Raw genomic sequence first — 19813 nt, forward strand, 5'->3', positions numbered from 1 at the left:
AACATTTGTTACCTTTGTGATGATATCAGTTCGCTAATGGCAGAGATTTCTCTCTAAGTTGCCTGCCATTTCTTTTCCAATTATTCATGATGAGTTGTTTGTGAAGATAGCAAGAGCCGGACAGAGCCTGATGTTCTTTGCAGATGTTGACAAGATAAATTACAGCTGCACCGAACTGGCCTCTGCTAGAAAGTGCACCTTTAGCTAAAATTTCAAGTTTAAGCACTTTATTCAACTGCGCTGCTTCTCAAATAAATTCATTTGAACTCATTATCCACATTCGAAAAAACTGCACCTGGTGTTAGCTGAAGATTTCTGAAAGTTTTCAGCGCTGTGACACTGACAGAAAACATAGCAAAATAATTAAGTAGGTCTGTTTCAGGTTTTGAACAACGCATAATCTTGTTCATCTCAAAACTCACTGTGGAGAAGTGTTAAGTCTTAGATCTTGTCTTGTATAATTTGTTGAGCTATGAAATTCAATGGGAAATACTGAGAGTGACATTTTACTGAAGATGCTCTCATTGAACTTGCCAAGGAATAAAGCCACTAAACCTCCCCTGAATCCTCATAGAATTATACTAATAGGGGTAAGCTTGATCTGTATTTCTTCTTCCACATATGTATGCAGAAACTTGAAAAAATTTATTTGGAGCAGATGATTAAGATAATTCTATTTGCTACTAATATATGTATCTAGGACAGTCTCGATTTCATCACTCTGATCAAGGACTGAAAACGCAGCCCTTCCAATTTGACTCCCCAACAAATTGCTAATATATTTTGTTTTGCTTAGCAGCTATTTCCTGGTTCCTCCTTTTGCTCATTTCCTCCTCCATCTGTATTCATTAGAGTTTAAAAGGAACATCCTGTATGCAAGGAAGGAAGGTGGAAGCCAAAAATGTGCCTTTTTTTTTTTTTGAGAAGAAAGAAGGCAAAAGAATACAATTTTCCATTAAAATAAACTATTTATACATGTCTGTGTATATCTATAGGCTAGACATTAATGGGAATTTAACATTGCACTGCATCTTATGAATTCCATTGCCCAGTTTTTAGAAGTTCTATTTCTGCCTGAGTAATCACACTGCTGTCAGTTTTTCTCTTTTATTTATTTACTTGTTTTTGGTGTTAGAAGTCAGAAATAAGGACAGACAGAAAGCAGGCTGCCCTTAATGCAGCTAGAAATAATTGTTAATTCACAGAGGATTAAAAGTGGAAGCCCCAACAGAGAAAAATATATTGTGATGTGGAAGAGAGAGAAAGAGAGAGAGACAGAGACAGAGAGAGAGAGAGAGATCCAGATTTCCGCCAGTCAATATGGAGTGACCGTAAAAGAAAACAGGTCTCTTAGGGGTTACAATACTGCCTTTATGTATTTTTCCCCCTGACCTTCAATACAACTGGTGTACCAGTTTAGTTAAGAAGAGCAAAAGGGAGACAGCAGAAGGATGCCTGTACCAACTCACAAGTTTTTAAGACATTATTTATATTCCATACTGTGATGGCAACAAAACTCCAGGCTTCTCTAGGGACTGACTTGACATTCAACCTAAATTTGATAAAGTGCTTAAAACTTCTATGACATCTAATTTTTTCCTATGTCTTTCACTATAATATTTTCAGGACGCTCTTCATATTAGAAATAATATTTGAATCATGATTCTTTCAAAGACATGGCATTCATGATAATGCTCTTATTTAGTGCTAAAAAATAGTATATGGGATTTTTCCCCTAAACATGTGGGATTTTATATCAGTAGGAATTTTACATGCTCCTACCTTGTTTTGGGTTAGAAACCTCAAGGGAAGAAATATTCGGCCATATCCTATTAAACTTTGGAGGATCTGCATGCATCAGGAAAAATCAGGGTATGTTATTTTCAGCTATAATGTCATTTGGTCTAAACAGAAAATTATATGGACAAAGACACAAACCACACATCTGCTCTTTAACTTGGTTGTGGATGCACTTAACAAAACATGACTCCCGCACCAAACAAGAGCAAGCAATTGATGATTCCCAAAACATTGAATGGACATTAAATATATAGCCCCTTCGCTAACAAAGCTCTATACATTTACTTTTGCAATAAACTAGAGTGTTCTTACAAATAACCAAATAGGGACTTCAGCATTTCAAATCGTTATATAAAGCTGGTGCCTGAAACTAGAAGATAAGGTGAAAGAAATAATTTCTCACTTGAGGAGTCCATTCTCTGCAATTTATATTTACAGATATGAACTGGTTACATTAGTCTTTCATGAGAGATTCTTCGGGGTGTGTTTTAAGTGTGAGCCATTATCTCTGCAAAGAAGTGGATTTATTTCCTATTTTTATTTATGCAATTACTCAGAGAAAGAAAGGGAATACTGGTGATTCTGGCTTAAGGAGACTAGTGCAAGATGCTTTTGATCACAGCTAAGGTTTGTATATATGGATGTGTATATGTCTTCATGATTTTTTTTTAAACCCAACCTATGTTTCTAGAGTTTTTGGTTCCAATCCAGAAGTAATTATAAGCATTGTTAATTTGAGAATTGATGTTCTTTCTTTCTTAGACTCATCATATATATATTCACCATATATATATATATATATATATATATATATATATATATATATATAAAAGGACTGTGGAAAACCAGAATAGCCAGGTTTAGGCCTGGGTGCTTTAAAATTACTTTTGTGAAGGTGCATAACTATTAAAGCAGTCATTTCATGACTGCAATCTACCACCCATTCAGATCAGCTCAAAACTACATCTTTTGTGTGGTACTTTGGGACCACCCAAGTCCACAAAAAGAGCTCTCACCTCTAAACTCCTATAGCATGTTATTGTCTGTGCCCCTGATTTCTCATTGATATGTGGATAAGGCATGAGTTTTAATATTATTAGTTTAAATTTCATAGGTCTATTTCTCGTCTCTGTAATTAGATTGGATCTCTTTGAGGAAGGGCAAAGCCTGGCAAGAGGCCTCAGTAAATATCTAATAATTGAATAATTGATATCAAGTGGCTAGGCTACTGTAAACAGGTATTATCAGATTGTTTCCTCCATAATTAGATTATAACAAATAACATTCTTGCAAGACATGGTACTTTCACTCTAACTTTGGTTTTTAAGTATTCGTTAAAAAAGCTGATTTACTGTTGTGTGTGTGTGTGTGTGTGTGTGTGTGTACACAAAGGCAGACGAAATCTTAATATTCATATTACTGTATCTGTCAAAATGACGAATGAAAAAAGAATGAATAATATTTTCTACATTTGTATCCAAGTGTTACTAAACACCTAGATACTCAGTAACACATAGGCAGAATATTCAAGCTATTGGTTGAATGCTGCTTTTCACTTGAGCATCTTGGTGCTGGGTAGATACTGAATTAACAAAACAAGCCTACCTGAGCTGTGAGGATCACTTTTGAAAAACTATACTTTTGCATTTTGAGGGTATTAATGTGATTTCTAGAAATTATTTTAAAAAATTGTGGTTATATATAGAAAATATATTTATTTACATTATTAGCTTCAAAGTAAGAATATTTCAGTTGTTGAAATGGTTCTCTCCATTTCTTTCTTGTAGGAGAGACAAATACAGGTCATAAGTGGGGGGGGGTGGTGTTTGTAAATTTAATGTTAAGCATTCAGTGACTTGTTTGTCTTGGTGAAATTAAGTAATATGATTATTTTGTTAATAAGCTTTGCCAAGAAATTTAAGACAGAAATTTATACCAAATCAATTTAAAAGTGAGTTTTGAAAATTAGCTTCATAAATTAAACTGTATTCCATATTCCAATATATCAAATATTTGCTTATGCCTATTTTTAGTGTATTTTTTTCCTAGTATTTTATAATTTTCCCCTAGGATGCTAAGATTTCACTTTAAGGATCTTCTTATATGTTTAAAAAGTTGACATAGGTCATTCTTTTCTTTAATTAAAAAATTTTTTTTAAGATTTTATTTATTTATTTGACAGAGAGATTGACAGCGAGAGAGGGAACACAAGCAGGGGGAGTGGGAGAGGGAGAAGCAGGCCTCCTGCCGAGCAGGGAGCCCGGAGCCCGATGCGGGGCTCAATCCCAGGACGCTGGGATCATGACCTGAGCTAAAGGCAGACGCTTAACAACTGAGCCACCCAGGCACCGCAACATAGGTCATTCTGCTTTTGAATTGTTAACTACCTGACTGCATGGAATTATCAAGATAGATACCTTGGTTACAATCTGATCCCTTCCTAGAATATAACTTTCCTCTGTATTGTGTACTTAAGATGGTTTCTTGTGGGAGGGGAGGAAGGTAGTCCTTGTATTTGCCTGGGAATAGAATTAAACATATTTTTCCCCAAATAATTTCCATTATGTGGATGCCTAACTTTCTGAACAATCAAAATTTAGAACCACCAGCAGTCATACCATGTGGAAATCCTAATCTAATCTATGCATAACTCTGGTGGGATAAAATTTTATGTGCTGATTTTTCCTTGGGAGGAAAAATGTCCTGAAGAAAGATACTGAAATTTGTGGTCTCTTGCTAAATTCTTACAGTATGTTACTGTCTTTGCATACATGTTGCAGTATTTGGCCATCATGGGATTTTTAACTTAGTATCTCATTTATTTATTTATTTATTTATCTATTTATTTATTTATTTATTTATTTTTTAAGTAGGCTTCACACCCAGTGTGGAGCCCAATGCAGGGCTCGAACTCATGACCCTGAGATCAAGACCTGATCTGAGATCAAAAGTCAGACACTTAACCGACTAAGCCATCTTATTTTTTTAAAAATTTATTTTTCTTATAATTGCAAGGCCAAGTAAGAAAACAACTTAAAATTAGGCAGTTACTCTCCCTTTACTCTTGTTACTCTAAGATCCTGGCTCAAATAAATATTTAATCAATATTACTAACAAATGTTTAATTCCCAGGAGTAAATTAGGCACATTGGAGGTGATATTAATAGTACAATTGAGACAAATTCTGTGTTATTATATCTGGTTCTAATGAAAATCTTTGTATAGCATGTAGCTTCTGAGAATTTTAGCCAGTGGGCCACTTGTTTCGAGTAGTTGGAAATTACAAATAGAAAACAAAGATTATACTGCATTAAAAGTACTGTATTGCCTCTTTGGGAGAACTGTGGCAGAATGTATTTCGTTTTTTCATGAATTAACTAGGGTATATCTATGGGTCAGTTCTAAGGTCTTGGAGTGGTAGTTTGTTGCAGGGCAAAGGGTACTGTGAGTCAGAAAAATAGGGTTTGGTCCCAGTTCTACTACTGAGGAACTGTCTGGCTGTTAATTTTTCTAGATTTCAGTTTCTTATCTGTAAGTAAAGGTGGTAGACTGAAAAATCTCCACAGTTTCCCTCAGCTGTTAAGTTCCATCACTCCAGTGGTTCTCTCATGGTCTAGCAGGGTCCCACTCAAGTTCATGGAAGGATGAAGCCTATTGCTTTTTGGAGAACCTAGGGGACTAAGTGGGAAGGGAAAATTACTGCTCCATGTTTTGAGAGTGGATATTTTGACTGTCATAGTTTAACCCAAACAGGAGTTGAGAAATTATTGGGGCAAGGGGAGGGATCCCCACATGGGTCCAATGGGGTTGTAGATGGCCAGTCATTCAAGAATAGCCTTTTATGGAAATCCTATTTCTTAAGGAAGCTGGCACAATACATCTGGGAAAATGGACTGGACTCATCTGGATGATCTCCTTGACTGGACTCCAAAGACTGGCTCTAGGAGTATGGAGACCATAACCACATACTCCAAAACTGTCCCCCTAAAAAAAGAAACGAAATATCTGGAATGTCCATCAGATGCTATTACTTTATTGTCACTGTTGAATTTTCAAAGCACATCTATGGGAGGCTTAGAAAATATCTATTTAGGGGAGATTTTTTAAAGATCTGGTGCATGTAAGTAGAGCTCGGGCTGGATTAGAATCCCAGTTTTACCACTTGGACAAACTCCTTAACTTCTCTTTGTCTTTCTCTTCGGTAAGATGGGGATGATGCCATTATCTGCTGGTTGCTCTCAAGACTCAGTGAGTTAATATTTGCTTGACATTGTAGTGAGCAGTCAATAAATGTTAGCTCTTATTATCCCATTTGTGGTTGCTGTTGTAATAAAAATCAGATTACTGTAGTATTAACAGTTCTTGCTGAATTGAAGTAGAGAAAATAATGTGCTCCCCTTATGTTTTGCAATCTTAATTATTCCCAAAGTGAATAATTCTGGTATGTGAAAAAAAGCGCACTTAGGATATAGTTTACTTTAGGGAATAATCCAGTTTTAGGGTCTCTATTGATTAATACTCTTGTTCAGAAAACAATAGAAATGATTTTGGGGATGCTGTGAGAAAGATTTGATTTTTAATATTTAAAGATAAAATGTTAATTTCCAAGTTTCTTTCAGTTTAGAAGCACATCAGTTTCAACTATGAATCAAATATATATCTCACCTGAATTTTGTTTTTCATTAGGGGAAGAATTCAGAACACTGTTATGTGAGAGTTTGGTTGTGGCATTTCAAACTCTTTTTTGTGAATCAGAAAAACTGAGATTCTAGTTATGAAAGTGAAACTTTGGAAGAAAATTTTTCTTCTCTGTACCCTAAGGAAAACTCTGCACTGTACACTGGAGAGAACTATGTTGGAATTGCTGAAATCGACCATCTATTCCTGATGCCACAGTTTATCAAGCTAGAAGGCCAACTTGAAGCAGAAGGCTAAAAACATTTTATTCATATCAAGAAAGCTTTAGAGGTAGGGTTGTTTTAGAACATTAAGTCATCTTCTATCATCCATGGCACTCCCTTCGCGTGAACTGTAGGCAGCTTTTAACTCACTTTGTGGGTACCCTTTGAAAAACAGAGTAAATTGTGACCATGATCTCCCATCTTTTTTTTTTCTAGAATGATGTACCATGTAGAATTTCATATTTTAGTAGTTTCATCAAATGAGAAGGTATATTCTAATATCATAGTAGAATGTGAAGAGTCCAAATTTGGAAATTGGACATTGAGCTGGAATCCCGCCTTGACCACTGTCCAGATGAGTTGGACTATTCTTTTAAGTCTTAGTCGCCTTATCGGTAAAATGATGACGTTGGATGAGTGCTCTTTAAGTTTCCTAAAGATACTAATTTTTACTTAATTTTTTGACTCTAAAATATGGTGGGAAACAGGGTGCCACCATGGATATGAAAAGCCACTGCTGAGGGGATGGTAGTGAGCCTTCTTAAAACATCCTTCTTCCAGGAGTGTGTGAGGAAAATATTAGGTGGAGGCAAAGTCACAAGGTCCCTTTGGGTTTATATAGTTACTCCTGCTATTACTCAGGGAATCTGGAAACATTATTGATGCCTAGAAAGGAATCTATAGAAAACCCTAAAGCTCTCCAGAAGAAATCCCTAGGGCCTTGGAGGTAATCTTACCATCTTCACAGCAAGCTGCCTACGCTCAGAAATACAGTGTCATTAAGCTGGTGGGGAAGATATAGCTTGATGTGATAGTGGTAGGCCTGTCCTTCAGATGGCACATGGCACTTTATTTTTGCTATAAGTGACTATTTCGATAAAGAAAAAAATTTAGATTTTTACTGTCATACAATATGTACAAACATGTTTCACAATTTGCATAGCAAATTTCACGAGCTGTCTCATGTTCTAGACTATACTTGACATCTCTACGTTTCCCCTTTTCCTCAGAATACTGAGGATGTTTAGTGGTGGAGGAAGGGCATATATTAGTGGGGTAGAGGGTCACAGTCCCCTACCCCCTCTCCTCATGCATGATGTTTATAACTTCTGTTGACAAAACAGTGAGATACCAGAAAATGAACCTCTGTTTTTCTCCAGGACGCTAAATTTCCCTGCACAAAAATTCAGGGATCAACAGGTTTAAGATGCAGTGTGGTGGATTGGAAAGAGTCTGCGGTAAGAGTAAATAAATCTAGGATTTTTCTTTCTAACCTGTTCCATTTGGTATAAGGTTATGAGCATAATAATTTTTGGAGTCAGATAGGCCTTCCTCGTCGTATTATATTGGTCAAGTTACTCGGCTACTCTGAGCCTCAGATTCACCATTTGTAAAATGGAATTCTGTAGACATACAGGAACATCTCCCTCCAGTTCTGAGTGAAAGCTCTGTCTAACTCTTCCCAGGAAGTGAAGCAGTTAGTTGGCCAGCTCCTTATTTATACTCCAAGAAGATGTCAACGATACCCACACACTTAGTGCAGAAGTTCACGGTTACATGTCTGAAGGTTCATCATGGGACCTTTCAGAGATCTTGGCAAATCTTCGGTTAAGCTAGGGATTTCCCAATGACCCACACAGAGATAACAGCAAAGGTACAGATAGCAGCTCACACTTAAAAAGTGGCTTGACATTCTAACTTCACCTGGGAAGAGGTGAACGCATGAAAAACGTCAATTTGCTCATGGTAGGCAATTGTTGATAACATTACTAAACCTCTCCTTTTCTTTTTTCTTTTTTTAGGTAGGGGATATTTCCCCCTCCTTCACTGTAATATTTGATGTAATCTTCAGGATTAAAGCAACAGCTATGTCCTAATGTTCATTCAGTTTTAGGATAACCACAAAGGTTTCATGAATGTGAAATGCTAGTTACACAAATATGAAATGGATCTGTGATGAGGATACTGGGCACATGATATAACAAAGTCCCAAAGGCATTTCACCTGGGACCTGAGCTTTCCTTCCAGAACATCAGCAAACAGTTCAAAATTAATGTAACACACCATGCAATTTGCCATATAGCTACACTAGGCTGATCATTTTTTCCCCCTCATTATATAAAACCTAATTAGTTAAAGGGCAATTCAAATGAAACTTTTATTTGGGGGATTTAGAAGTATTAAAGCGAAGGGAAAAAAAAAACCAAACAAACACTACAGCTGTCTGGATAGCATGAACATGATTATTAATAACCCTTGGGTGGGGAAATGATTAACCTTGTTGTTTTCCTCACGATCCAGGTTTCTACAGTAAACGGGTACTGAACAAAAATATTTGGATGCTGTCTGGAAAACAACTTTTACAAGGTCTCCAACTGGCATCAAATATTTTTATGTGAGAAAATATATCTGGGCTTTCTCGCCAGGCTGATGGATCCCTGCGGGTAGCACTTCCCTTCTTTAATGGTCCTGTCAATTAAATCATATTAGAGATGAAGTTTTAACTCCAGGATGAAGGTAATGCTCATTATAGGAGAAAACAGGAAAATGGAATATTTCCCTGAAGTGAACCATTATTTCTAATTGAAAGAGGTAGAGAGGAGGGGACAGCCGGACACCTCCATCAATATTCTATGTTTTATATACCATGATCTCAATCACTTAAAAGTAATTTGAAGAAATAATGTATACTTGGGTTCACAGAATGTTTACATTTATCTTTTGTTGCTATTCTAAGACATATTTTTTATTTGTTAAAAAATGCCAAGTTATTTGAAATGGTGTTTCCTGATGTGATCTTTCATGTCAGTGGCTGGCCTACCTTTAATCTCTGACTCATCTATCATTTCCTTTTTAAGTGATAGTCACCCACACAAAGCTATTTGCACATTAGGCCAGTTCTTATTCTAATTATGGTCTTTATAATATACTGTTTAACGTAATTAGTGAAATCACTTGCTTTTCAGGACTAAGGATCAGATAATATATGCTAGAAGGTAATCATTAGTTTATCACTCTAGCAAAAACATCCACACCAAACCAACTATTAATTTGCATCGTCAGCATCAACAAATGTTCACTTGGATAAAATCGTGAATGTTTACTTTTAAATGTGTGATACATTTTATGTATAAAAAAAAAGAAACCTGAATGAATTACTGCCACATTAGGTAAAGTAAAAACAGAGATCACAAGGCTCGAATGACTATAGATCTATTTTGGGATTCATTAATTGCTGACAATATCACCAGGATTTTTTCAGCCATGGCCAAAGCACATCAAAATGACCAAGTTTTAAATCAAGAACCTTAGAAATGGTTGGGAAACCTATTTCCTAAAAAAATAGACAACAGCAGGTACAAATGACCTTAATGGGAAATTTGTTTCAAAAATATTTTTAGCAGATGATCGGAAAGGATGACCACTCTGTCCAGGCATTTGAACCTTAATACTGGTATTGACAGTTTGGGACTATCCTGAAATCTATTAGGGCTCCAAAATCTTTAGTCATTTTGTGTATAGCATATGTATGTGAACTTATGGTTACATACATCAATAATTTACATCAATAGTATGTATCATTCACTTGAGATATGCTTTGATGATGGGAGTCTCACGGGTGTTACATCTATTGTAATGGCATTGTCTATATACTGGGTGGAATTATGCTCGTTGATTCCTTCTTTGGGAGAGAGGGAAAAGCCCTGGCAAACACCCAAACTTAGTTAAAAATTCCAAGCAACTCCCTCTTTTCTGGCGTATACCTTGGAAACCCATTCCTGTTCCCTTTAGAGTAGGTATCGAGTCATCTATGCGTGAATTCTTGCCCCTTGGAGCAAAGGAAAGGAATCCACTAGTGTACCCAATGAGCACCTTATGAGCCCACAAAGAAGGAAGGTGTGAATGCCATTTAAGCAGCCCAGAAGATCCTATCCTGTTTGATGGTTTTTATCGTAAATCTCTTGTCTTAAAAGCCAGCAATCAGCAAGCTAGTTGTGTGTGATGTTGGGTGACTCCTGGCAGCTTTCACACCCTGTTTGCTGGAGAAATCTGGGGGAACACCCACTATACTCCAAGCAGAGCAGCCAGGGGCCTAAGGAAGGCAGGTTACAAACTACCGTTTTATTTGCTAGCGGGTTTTGGTTAGGTATTAAAGAGTTAAATTTTCCTAGGTTTCTGATAATGAAGGTGGATACATTTTCCAAAGGCAAAACAAAGCATCCTTTCAGGTCACCACTGATTTCGAAATAAAACAAAGCAAAACAAAACTGGAATTTCCTGACTCAGTGTGTAAAAGGTCAACATCTGCTGATGCTCAGAGATGGGGCACGTGGTGGAGGCGGCCGGATGAGATGTCGAGTGAGCAATACAGTCAGAGATTCCATGCAACACACGACTGACACTCCAAACAGAAACACACCCCAGCGCCCAAGAACTACTTTCCATGCATCCATTTCTGAAAATCTGACAGGTCAGACTGCCATGGCAGCCTCAATAATCCGTCTCAGCTGTCTTCCACTTGGTCCCCTTTTGTTCTAAGATGCATATGTAGATAAAATTGTCAAGGCCTGAAAGGAGCCCACTGTGTGTGTGCGCGCGCGCGCGCGCGCGCGCGTGTGTGTGTGTGTATACACACACAATTAGGCAAATGCCAGGGGAGATACTAAAGCAGAACTCGGAGACTATGAGAGCTGAAAGTTTCACCTGCACATCTGTAGCATTAATGCCATTTCAACAAGATCATAAAGACCAGGCTGTAGCATTAGGCTGGGATCTAAAAGGATGTGAACACTACCCCTATTTACAAAGCCGCTGATTTTCATGGCATTTCACATGTCTAATGCTTAACAAATCTGTGTCCAGACCTATTCACAAGCTTAAGTAAACTGGCTCGATGTACAAGTTGGAAGACCTGACTGTGCATTTATAAGAAGTGGGAAGTTGTTTTTATCCAAATTATCAGAGTTTTGCGTTCAAGATGGTTGTTGGGTATTCAATGGCTGCTGTTTACACTGCAATCACCCTGGGTGGCCGGGCACCCATGATGAAGTCTGTGAGGGGTGAGACCACAGTGAGAATTCTTCTCTTCACCTACAGTGCATAATCTCTGCCTCCTCAGCACTCTGTTTTGAATAGGTTATTCAGCAGTCGTGCAAAGGATTTAACCATCAGAGAGAAAGGGTGCGAAATATAAAAACATGTGAGATCCTGCTCTGCAAAGCTGTGGGGCATTTCCTTAATGAGCATTTCAGGCTTGGTGTGGGGTGTCATTGTTTTATATGTGAACAAGGAGCTACAGTCTGGCTCTCCCACCATAGCTGGGAGAATGCTCTTTGCCATGGTACTGGAGAAATGTTTCATGGAGGCTTGAAGAGGGATTTCTCTTTTAAACTGCTTCTATTTCTACTAAAAGACTTCTTGCAGAAATTTCAACTAGCTGGATTCCTAAATTCTGCATCTGTTTTTTATACCCCATTCTCTATCAAACTTAAACTAAGTAGTCAGGAAAAGATGGATCACTGTATTTTTGGAGGGAGAAACGGACATACTGATTTTTCTCCCCTTCATTCCTCCAGAAAGACTAATGATCACCAACCTGCCTCTTTCAGGCCTTCACAAAGACTGGAGTATAATAAATTACTAAAACTCCCTCCCTCTGGTTTCATGGCGTTTTCACTGGGTTCTGATGAATATGCCTAAAGCGTTCATTGGTATTCATTCTCTGCTTTTAAAAATTATGGGAGAAATCCATATCCAGTCCTAAGGAGAAAGTTCAATTTGTTGTCCATTACTAAGTATGGGTAAATAGGACTATTTATATTTTTGCTAAATGAGCTATGGTTACCTAAGTAATTACACCTCTGTAAAGGTAGCCTTCCTTCATTGGTCAAAAGCAGTCAAGAGAACCATGGTACTGCCGTATCCACGGGGAAGTTATGCTTCGATAACTATTTTATCTGCCCTCTCACCCTATTTGCGCAGAGAACACACACAACAGTTCAATTCACAAAGAAAATACCCTCTTACATCAGAAATGGACACTGGGAAAATAGATCTTAGGAGCTCAACAAGGAAACAAAGCTAGCCTAGACTTGGTTTCATGACTTTTTTTTTTTTTTTTTTTTACTTACTACCGATACTGGAAATACTGGGGATACCTGGAGAGAAAGAAAAGAATAAAGAAAAGCTATTAGACAGTTATTAATACATGCCATCTTTAACTTAATATAAACATCTCAGAAACTTAACACTTACTAGCATTCAGATCATTAGGAAATATGCACAGAAAAAGCAAGATATCTATTCATCCATCAAAGCCATTTTGTTTTCATTCTGGAACTCCCAAACTTAGCAGGGTTGGAAAATGAATGCTCAACTTCAACAGCTGGTTCAAGACAGCTTCATGATATCAAACATTTTGTGCCTGCCTGTAAGGTTAATGAACATTTGTACATGGTTCAAAACAGATTTTAAACTAGGCTTATGTTCTGGGCATAGAATGCCAAATATACACTATGTGGCCCTGTACAACTATACCCATGTATGCACCAGATCTCTTTAGATGTGTTATGAGATGCCTATGTTAGCCGTTGAAAGTCATTTGGCTCTTTATTTGATTAATTTCACAGAGCCATCATTTCTAGTCCTCCCTCTTTTACTTGTCAGATACGTGGATTAAACTCTGTAATAGAAACTTAATTGAGCAGAATAATTCAAGAATATATTAGGTTGTTCATATTGATCATGGATTTCATCCATTCTCCCAGCTTCCACTTCAATTTACAGGTTGTGCGAAGGTGATGGGACCATTTTGGAATGCAATGGACTTGGTACAAACGTGGACAGGAATTTAGTCTGTCCCCTGAAAACTCCTAGCCAAGAGCAGGGGCACGGGAGGCAGGCTGTCCGGGTTTGAAGCTTTGCTCTTACACTGACTGACGGTGTGACCTTGGGCAAGTTGCTTATGTTTGGTTTTCTACCTCTTAGGGCTGTTGCAAGGATACACAAATGGATGTATGTAAAGTACTTAAGGTGTTGCTAGGCGGATGGTGGGTACTCTTCCCGTCTTTGGTACGGATTGCTGTTATTGATACAGTCAGTTCACCAAGCAAATAACACTACAATAGGTATTGCTGATGAAGAGTCAGAGATTTACAACATCTCCGATAAATTTGGGTCATGGTGCGGATGGGAGCTGGGGATGGGACTCAGACAGAAGCAAGTGAGAGTCCTGTTTGGCTATGGACCAGGTGGGTGATTTCAGGCAAGTTCCCAGCCTCTCTAGGCCTGTTTCCTCACCTGAAAGGGGTTAATAATATCCACTGCATAGGGCTGCTGTGAGGATTGAATGAAATAATCCATAAAAATGTCTGACACATGGTACATAGCCAATAAGTGATAGCTGTTAATGAGCTGTGCAAGCTTGTTCTCCACATCACTGAAGTGTACTCCTAACAGGTGGTAAACGTAGGAATCATTAAACTTCTATTTTTGTATTTATCTTCGAACAACTGCCCTCTGCTTGTTTTAACATTTAACATTTAACATAACAGGTTTAATCATTGTAACTTACTCAGAGATTTCGAGCCCTGTAGTCTTTAAACCCAAGAGCTAGTTTCCCATTTCTCAATGGGGAGGGGAGAAGGAGGAATTAAAGTTTACCATGATTTTTTTAAAAAACCTCGGAAGGAATGAAATTTTTATCTCTAGCTACTAAGTACATTCAGAATCTCTTGATTTTAAATGCACAGAGTTTAGGGTGCTTCAGCTTAATCACTGATCACTCTTCCACCAAAACTGGAAATCTGGATTTCCATTTCTGTGTTTTAACTCTGTTCCCTGAACTGAATTTCGAGCTGAATGCAATCTCTTCAAAGGGCTGCTGAATTCCTGACCCGACACTTCAGCCAACTCTCTTTGCTGCAGCGTGACACTGACTTGGTACTGAATCTTTCCTTTTTTTTTTCTTTGTTAATCCCCTGTTGAGTGAGGTGTGATGGCAGCATCTTAATTTTAGAATCAATTGCAGAAGCTCCAAATTTCCCCGTGTTTGAAAATCCGGCTCCATTGGAACGGCTTGCCTTTTGTAATCTGTCAAAGACAATGGGAGTTGGGGTGGCAGGAAGAGACTTTCCGGGTGTTTTCAAACTTACAGGGAGTTAGAGGGCCATGCATAATGCAAGGCGAAGTTCTCAGGCTGTTTGGCCAGATGCAATGGAGAGCAAACCTGCAAGACTGTTTGATGCAGTACTTGCTGCGGCTGAATACTCTAGAAAGGTGCAGAAATGTTTCCATTCCTTTGGGGATGCCAGTGCAGGGAGAAATGTTCACTGCCGCTATACAGAGCTCGCCAAGCGAGGCTATTATGAGATCCTATTTTCTTCCTGAAGATGTTTTCTATTACCTAACATTTTGGATGCTTAATATTCAGCCTCTTCCTCATTTTGTGGCTTACAATTTTTTGAGGTGCTGCCATGTGAGTCGCTTTCTGTTCCATTGCTGTAAAATGGGAATTGCTTGGAAAAGATTTTTAAACTTTTCAAAATTGGGATAAAGATTTTTGAAGTAGCAAATAACTGGACACCAGGGGATGGCCATTAGTATGTTTTCAAATGTTATATTTTTTCCCCAAATGGTCCTTATTGTAATGTCCACTTTGCTTTTTGTTTCCTATACACAACTAAAGAATTTAATAAACCCATTACATCCACTAAAAAGGCTACAAGCAAGCCATGAGGAGTCTTTCAGATGCCTAAGGAATAAGACAAGAAGGCTACAATTCATTTCATGAAAGGTGGGTTTTTCTGGGCTCTCGAAGGGATGAATCAATGAATGCAATTTCATCTTACAACAATGACAGTGCCTATAAACCATGGGAATGAGAGTCAGATTATGCTCAGGAAAACTGTCTAGACACACGTTGCCAAGTGACAAGTGTTATGTAAAGAATATTTTTACCTTTAAATATTGAGCTTGGAAGTTATCTCTTCCCTTCCGCTTCATCTTCCTGATGTGAATTAGCCACTTCCTGTGATTGCGTGCCTCCTTGTGCAGGCCTCCCTGAGAAACTTACCTACTTATATTTATAATAGTTTGTGTGTTTGCCTGAGAGGTCGGAGAGGCAATCACCATGTCTCATTCTTTTCTGTATTTCTAGTGTCTGCCGGGAACAATGCCTGATACAGAAGAGCTGCTCAAAACTTTATCACTTGTTACCAAGAATTCTCTATCCTAATGAAAATACTTTTGGTCATAGTATGATCTTGTCCCATATAAAGTGTTCCACTGAAACATTTCTCAGCATTCAGTATGAATGGATATTTTTGTTCTCTCTGAACACTTCCTCCATTCCAATAGCCGGAGTTATATGATGTACAGATGCCCCTCACAACTTTGCCTTCCAGAAAGTGCAGAGGCTCAAAACACAACCTGGTGCTCAACTGGGTAAAATCATTTCATATTTGGCTTATTTCCCTTCTATTCCTTCTCTCACACCTTCCTTTTAAACTCTTATTTGGATACTCTTATTTGCATTTGTCTTTTTCCCAAAGCCACCCCGGAGCAAATACTGATGTTGTGGGGTCTAAAGTATATTCAAATCTGGGAGGTCTCTTTGAGAAAAAGGATATTAACTTTAAAATATAAAATTAAATAGAAACTGATTTTTTTTAAAGTGTAGAAGGATTCTTGTGAGGAATCCTGAAATTTAAGCTTCTTAGGTTAAATCCATCTCTGAAACAACCTCAAAAATACTTGTGAAAGATAAATAGATGATAGGTAGACAGAAAGGAAGCAAGATACCAGGTAAGCCAATTCAGAAAGAGTAATTTAAAATGAAACACAGAAAGGGAGTTAAACAATAATCTCATTGAGCTTTTCACTTTGCAAAAGAGGAAACTGAAGGCACAAACAGAAGCAAGAGCCTTGTCTAAGTCAACACCTTTATATTCAACATTGTTCCTAATTCTTGTCTGCTGAGACATTGCTAACCTTGCACTGAGGAAATGAAGCCCAGGTATGCATGAGCTTCACCAGAAGGTTCTGCAGCACATGGCATATGAGTTTAATACTACTGCTTCTTCTAGAAGAGAAATGCTACTTCAGTCAGAGACACACATACATGCTGAATAAGCCAAAGGGCTTTGTGTGCTAAAAGAATGAGCAGGTGCTCAGCTTATAGGCACTTATGGTTAGTCCCTCCTCCACTGGCCCTCCCCACTCCTATATTTATTTTAATGTTTGTTTTAAAGGAATTCTGCTGCAATTAGAGAGATGAGAACTTAGTAGAATTACATAATTGTTTTCTCCTCCTCCTCCTTCTTGCAATTTTACTAACCCTCCCACCAAATAAATGGCTAAAGGGGGCATAGTTAGGCAACATGATGGAGATCTCAAAAATAAACATCCTGATCTTCTGAAACAGATTGATGTAGTGCTAAAAGCCATAACTCCTTCTGAGAATCAATGCAAAGTCAGCAGCTTTTCATGGAGGAAATCAGAAGGGACACAGATTTGGCATGCCTCAAATTGAGAGGAAATACTGCCCTTGTTGTGATACATGGCTTGTAAAAAGCCCATCAAGTAGATGACTAGATCTTCAGAAGAAGCCAGGCTGCAGCCATCGGGAGCTTTAACTCCAAAAAACCCAATCGAAGAAGAGGTGGGTGATGAGGAAGAAAACATTCTGCAGCCTCATTTGTTTTCTGGAGGAATTATTTCCAATGTCCTTCCAGTCCCAGTTCTTGGTCCCACTGTGTTGATAGGAGGCACAGTGAGTTGTCTACTAGGAACTTGAAAGTGGAGGAAATAAAGTTGCCTTCACAGAATTGTACCGTGAAACGATCATATAGATGATCCAATCAAAGACAGCTAAAGTCATCTTACAGCAACTAAGGGGTCTAGGACCTGAGTGTATGTATCAGACTTGACAGAGGTGACATCAACCTGAGGTAGCCTATTGACATATCTGAGGAATGGGAGCACAGCCAATCAGAAGGGGGAAGCATAGAAAGAGGAACATTTTCAGGCATATGGTAGCCCTGTTGGCCTACCATTGTCTCAGGAAGAGGGAGGGATAATCTATAAGCTCTCAGACCTACAGTGTTCTGTTGGCATTAGGGAGGCTGACTCTGAGGTAGGATGGATGTGTCAGGAGGTTTCAGCCTCATGTTATTAGCATTCGAGTCATTTAAATTTCCTGATCCCATGCTTACCCAGCAACCTTCTGATTATTATCTGGCTCTGCAAAGAGTCTTAATTACAAAGGAGAGAATACACTGGTCATAAGGACTTAACTCTTCTGAATACCATCACAGTTATTTCATATTCTGGATGAATAAATTGGGATTTGGACACAACTTATGTCCCTAGATAGTTGCTATTTCCAAAGGGAGAATTTACTCATCAGGCTGGGATGAGTCCACGCGTTAGATCTCAGTGAAATTATAATGACAATAGCATCTCACTTAATTGTGTGCTTACTGTGTGCCTGCCTCTGTTCTAAATACCTTAAATGTATTAATCCATTTAATTTTTATCACAACCCTATGAGATTAGCACTCAGGCTTATTTTACAGATGGGGGAAACTCAAAACACAAAAAGCTTGCCCAAGATCATCTCTATCAGTTGGGAAGGAAACTGAGATTTGAATCCAGAGGTCTTGGTTCCAGAGCTTGAGCCTATTACCACCACTCTATACTATCCCTTAATTTATTGTATTTATCTCCAATTTTCAAAACACAAAAATAAAACAAGACAAAACAAAACAAAAAACAACTCTGAAAACTAAAAGGTTTTTTTTCTCCCTAAAATTCACCTGCAGCACAACATATCATGCTCTGAACTAATTTGGTGGCATAAACTGACTGGAAGGGATATGAGGTGAGAATAATCATGGGTTTGTTGCAGAAATATTAAAATGTTTAATTAAGTGGTGCTATCCCATATTGTGCTGTGGGTAGGGTTATAATATCTATATCTACAATATATGTATTACAGAATCTTAACAATTTTGAATTCCAAATCATACTTGGTCCCACAAGCTTTAGATAAGGATTGTGGATTGGTGGTTGTACATGCATAATTTAGTATTCCCGTTTTAGATATTGGGCCAGGAGCTGGGTTCATATACATAAGGCTCTAAGAGGAAAGTACTCTCTTATTGCGCTGATGGAATTGGGGTTCTGAGCCTGAAAGGCTGGTGGGCAGAGCCTGATAGTGCTCAAGTCACTGAGGCCATGAATGCCAATTGGGGGAGGTCTGTGAAGATCAGCCAGCCATGAGCACCAATGAAAAAAAAAAGTGAGTCTTTTTCCCATTTTATTTCCTAAAATAGCTGACTCTTCTTGTAGAAGATTGAAGACCCTTGTGTTAGAGCTGCTGAACTGTGAAGACCACACATTCTAGGAGACATGGGAAGATGGATGGGAGTTCAATGTACCCATGTGCACATTATAGCATTACTTAGGTTTACTTATTCATTGACCAAATAGTTGATTCCACAGACATTTATAAAGGCCAGGAATACAGTATGGTCCCATTCTCAAATTGCTAACATTTTAGCTCTTGAAGTCAGATAGAACTGAGTTTAAATCTTGTTCTGTAATGCATTCGCTGTGGGACCTTGGGACAACTTACTTATTAATCTCTGTGTGGTGTGTTTCCTGATCTGTCAAATGTGGATAAAAATTGTACATACCCCATGAGGACTGTTGTAAGGATTTAATGTAAGAAAGCACTTAAAGCCCTTTGCAAAGTATAAAAGCCAATGGTAAACTTAATAAATAGAAGCTACCATTATTATTATTACAATTTTGGTTATAGAAAGTCAAACGATTGTAAGTGTACATACACTATCAAGAATCTAGAGCAAAAAGAGCAATTGATTTTGCCTGGGAGGATCTAGGTAGGCTGCACTGAGGAGTTGACATCGAGGAGCAGTCTTGCAAAAGGAGAATTATAATAAAGAGTGAGAGAAAGGCAATTGGAGAAAGGAATAAATCCTGTATCCAGCATGTTGACTTTGAGATCTTCGTAGACAGGTGGAAAAATCGGTCTGGATTCACAAGAAGGATTCCAGGCTATAATTGACTGATTATTATTAAACCAGTAT

General features: G+C 38.1%; 1 protein-coding gene across 1 annotated transcript in view; it reads right to left on the reverse strand.

Annotated features, from left to right (window-relative positions):
* Positions 1 to 19813, reverse strand: part of NTNG1 (netrin G1) — a 303873-nt gene that overhangs the window by 57010 nt on the left and 227050 nt on the right. Inside the window, exon 4 of the mRNA XM_088022930.1 lies at positions 12833 to 12859. Within this exon, the coding sequence (XP_087879056.1) occupies positions 12833 to 12859 (27 nt within the window). The remainder of the gene's footprint in view (positions 1 to 12832; positions 12860 to 19813) is intronic.

Source organism: Eumetopias jubatus, unplaced genomic scaffold (genome assembly GCF_037043125.1).
Source record: "Eumetopias jubatus isolate StellerSeaLion01/CBP00866 unplaced genomic scaffold, mEumJub1_p1.0 scaffold_4, whole genome shotgun sequence".
Classification (NCBI taxonomy): domain Eukaryota; kingdom Metazoa; phylum Chordata; class Mammalia; order Carnivora; family Otariidae; genus Eumetopias; species Eumetopias jubatus.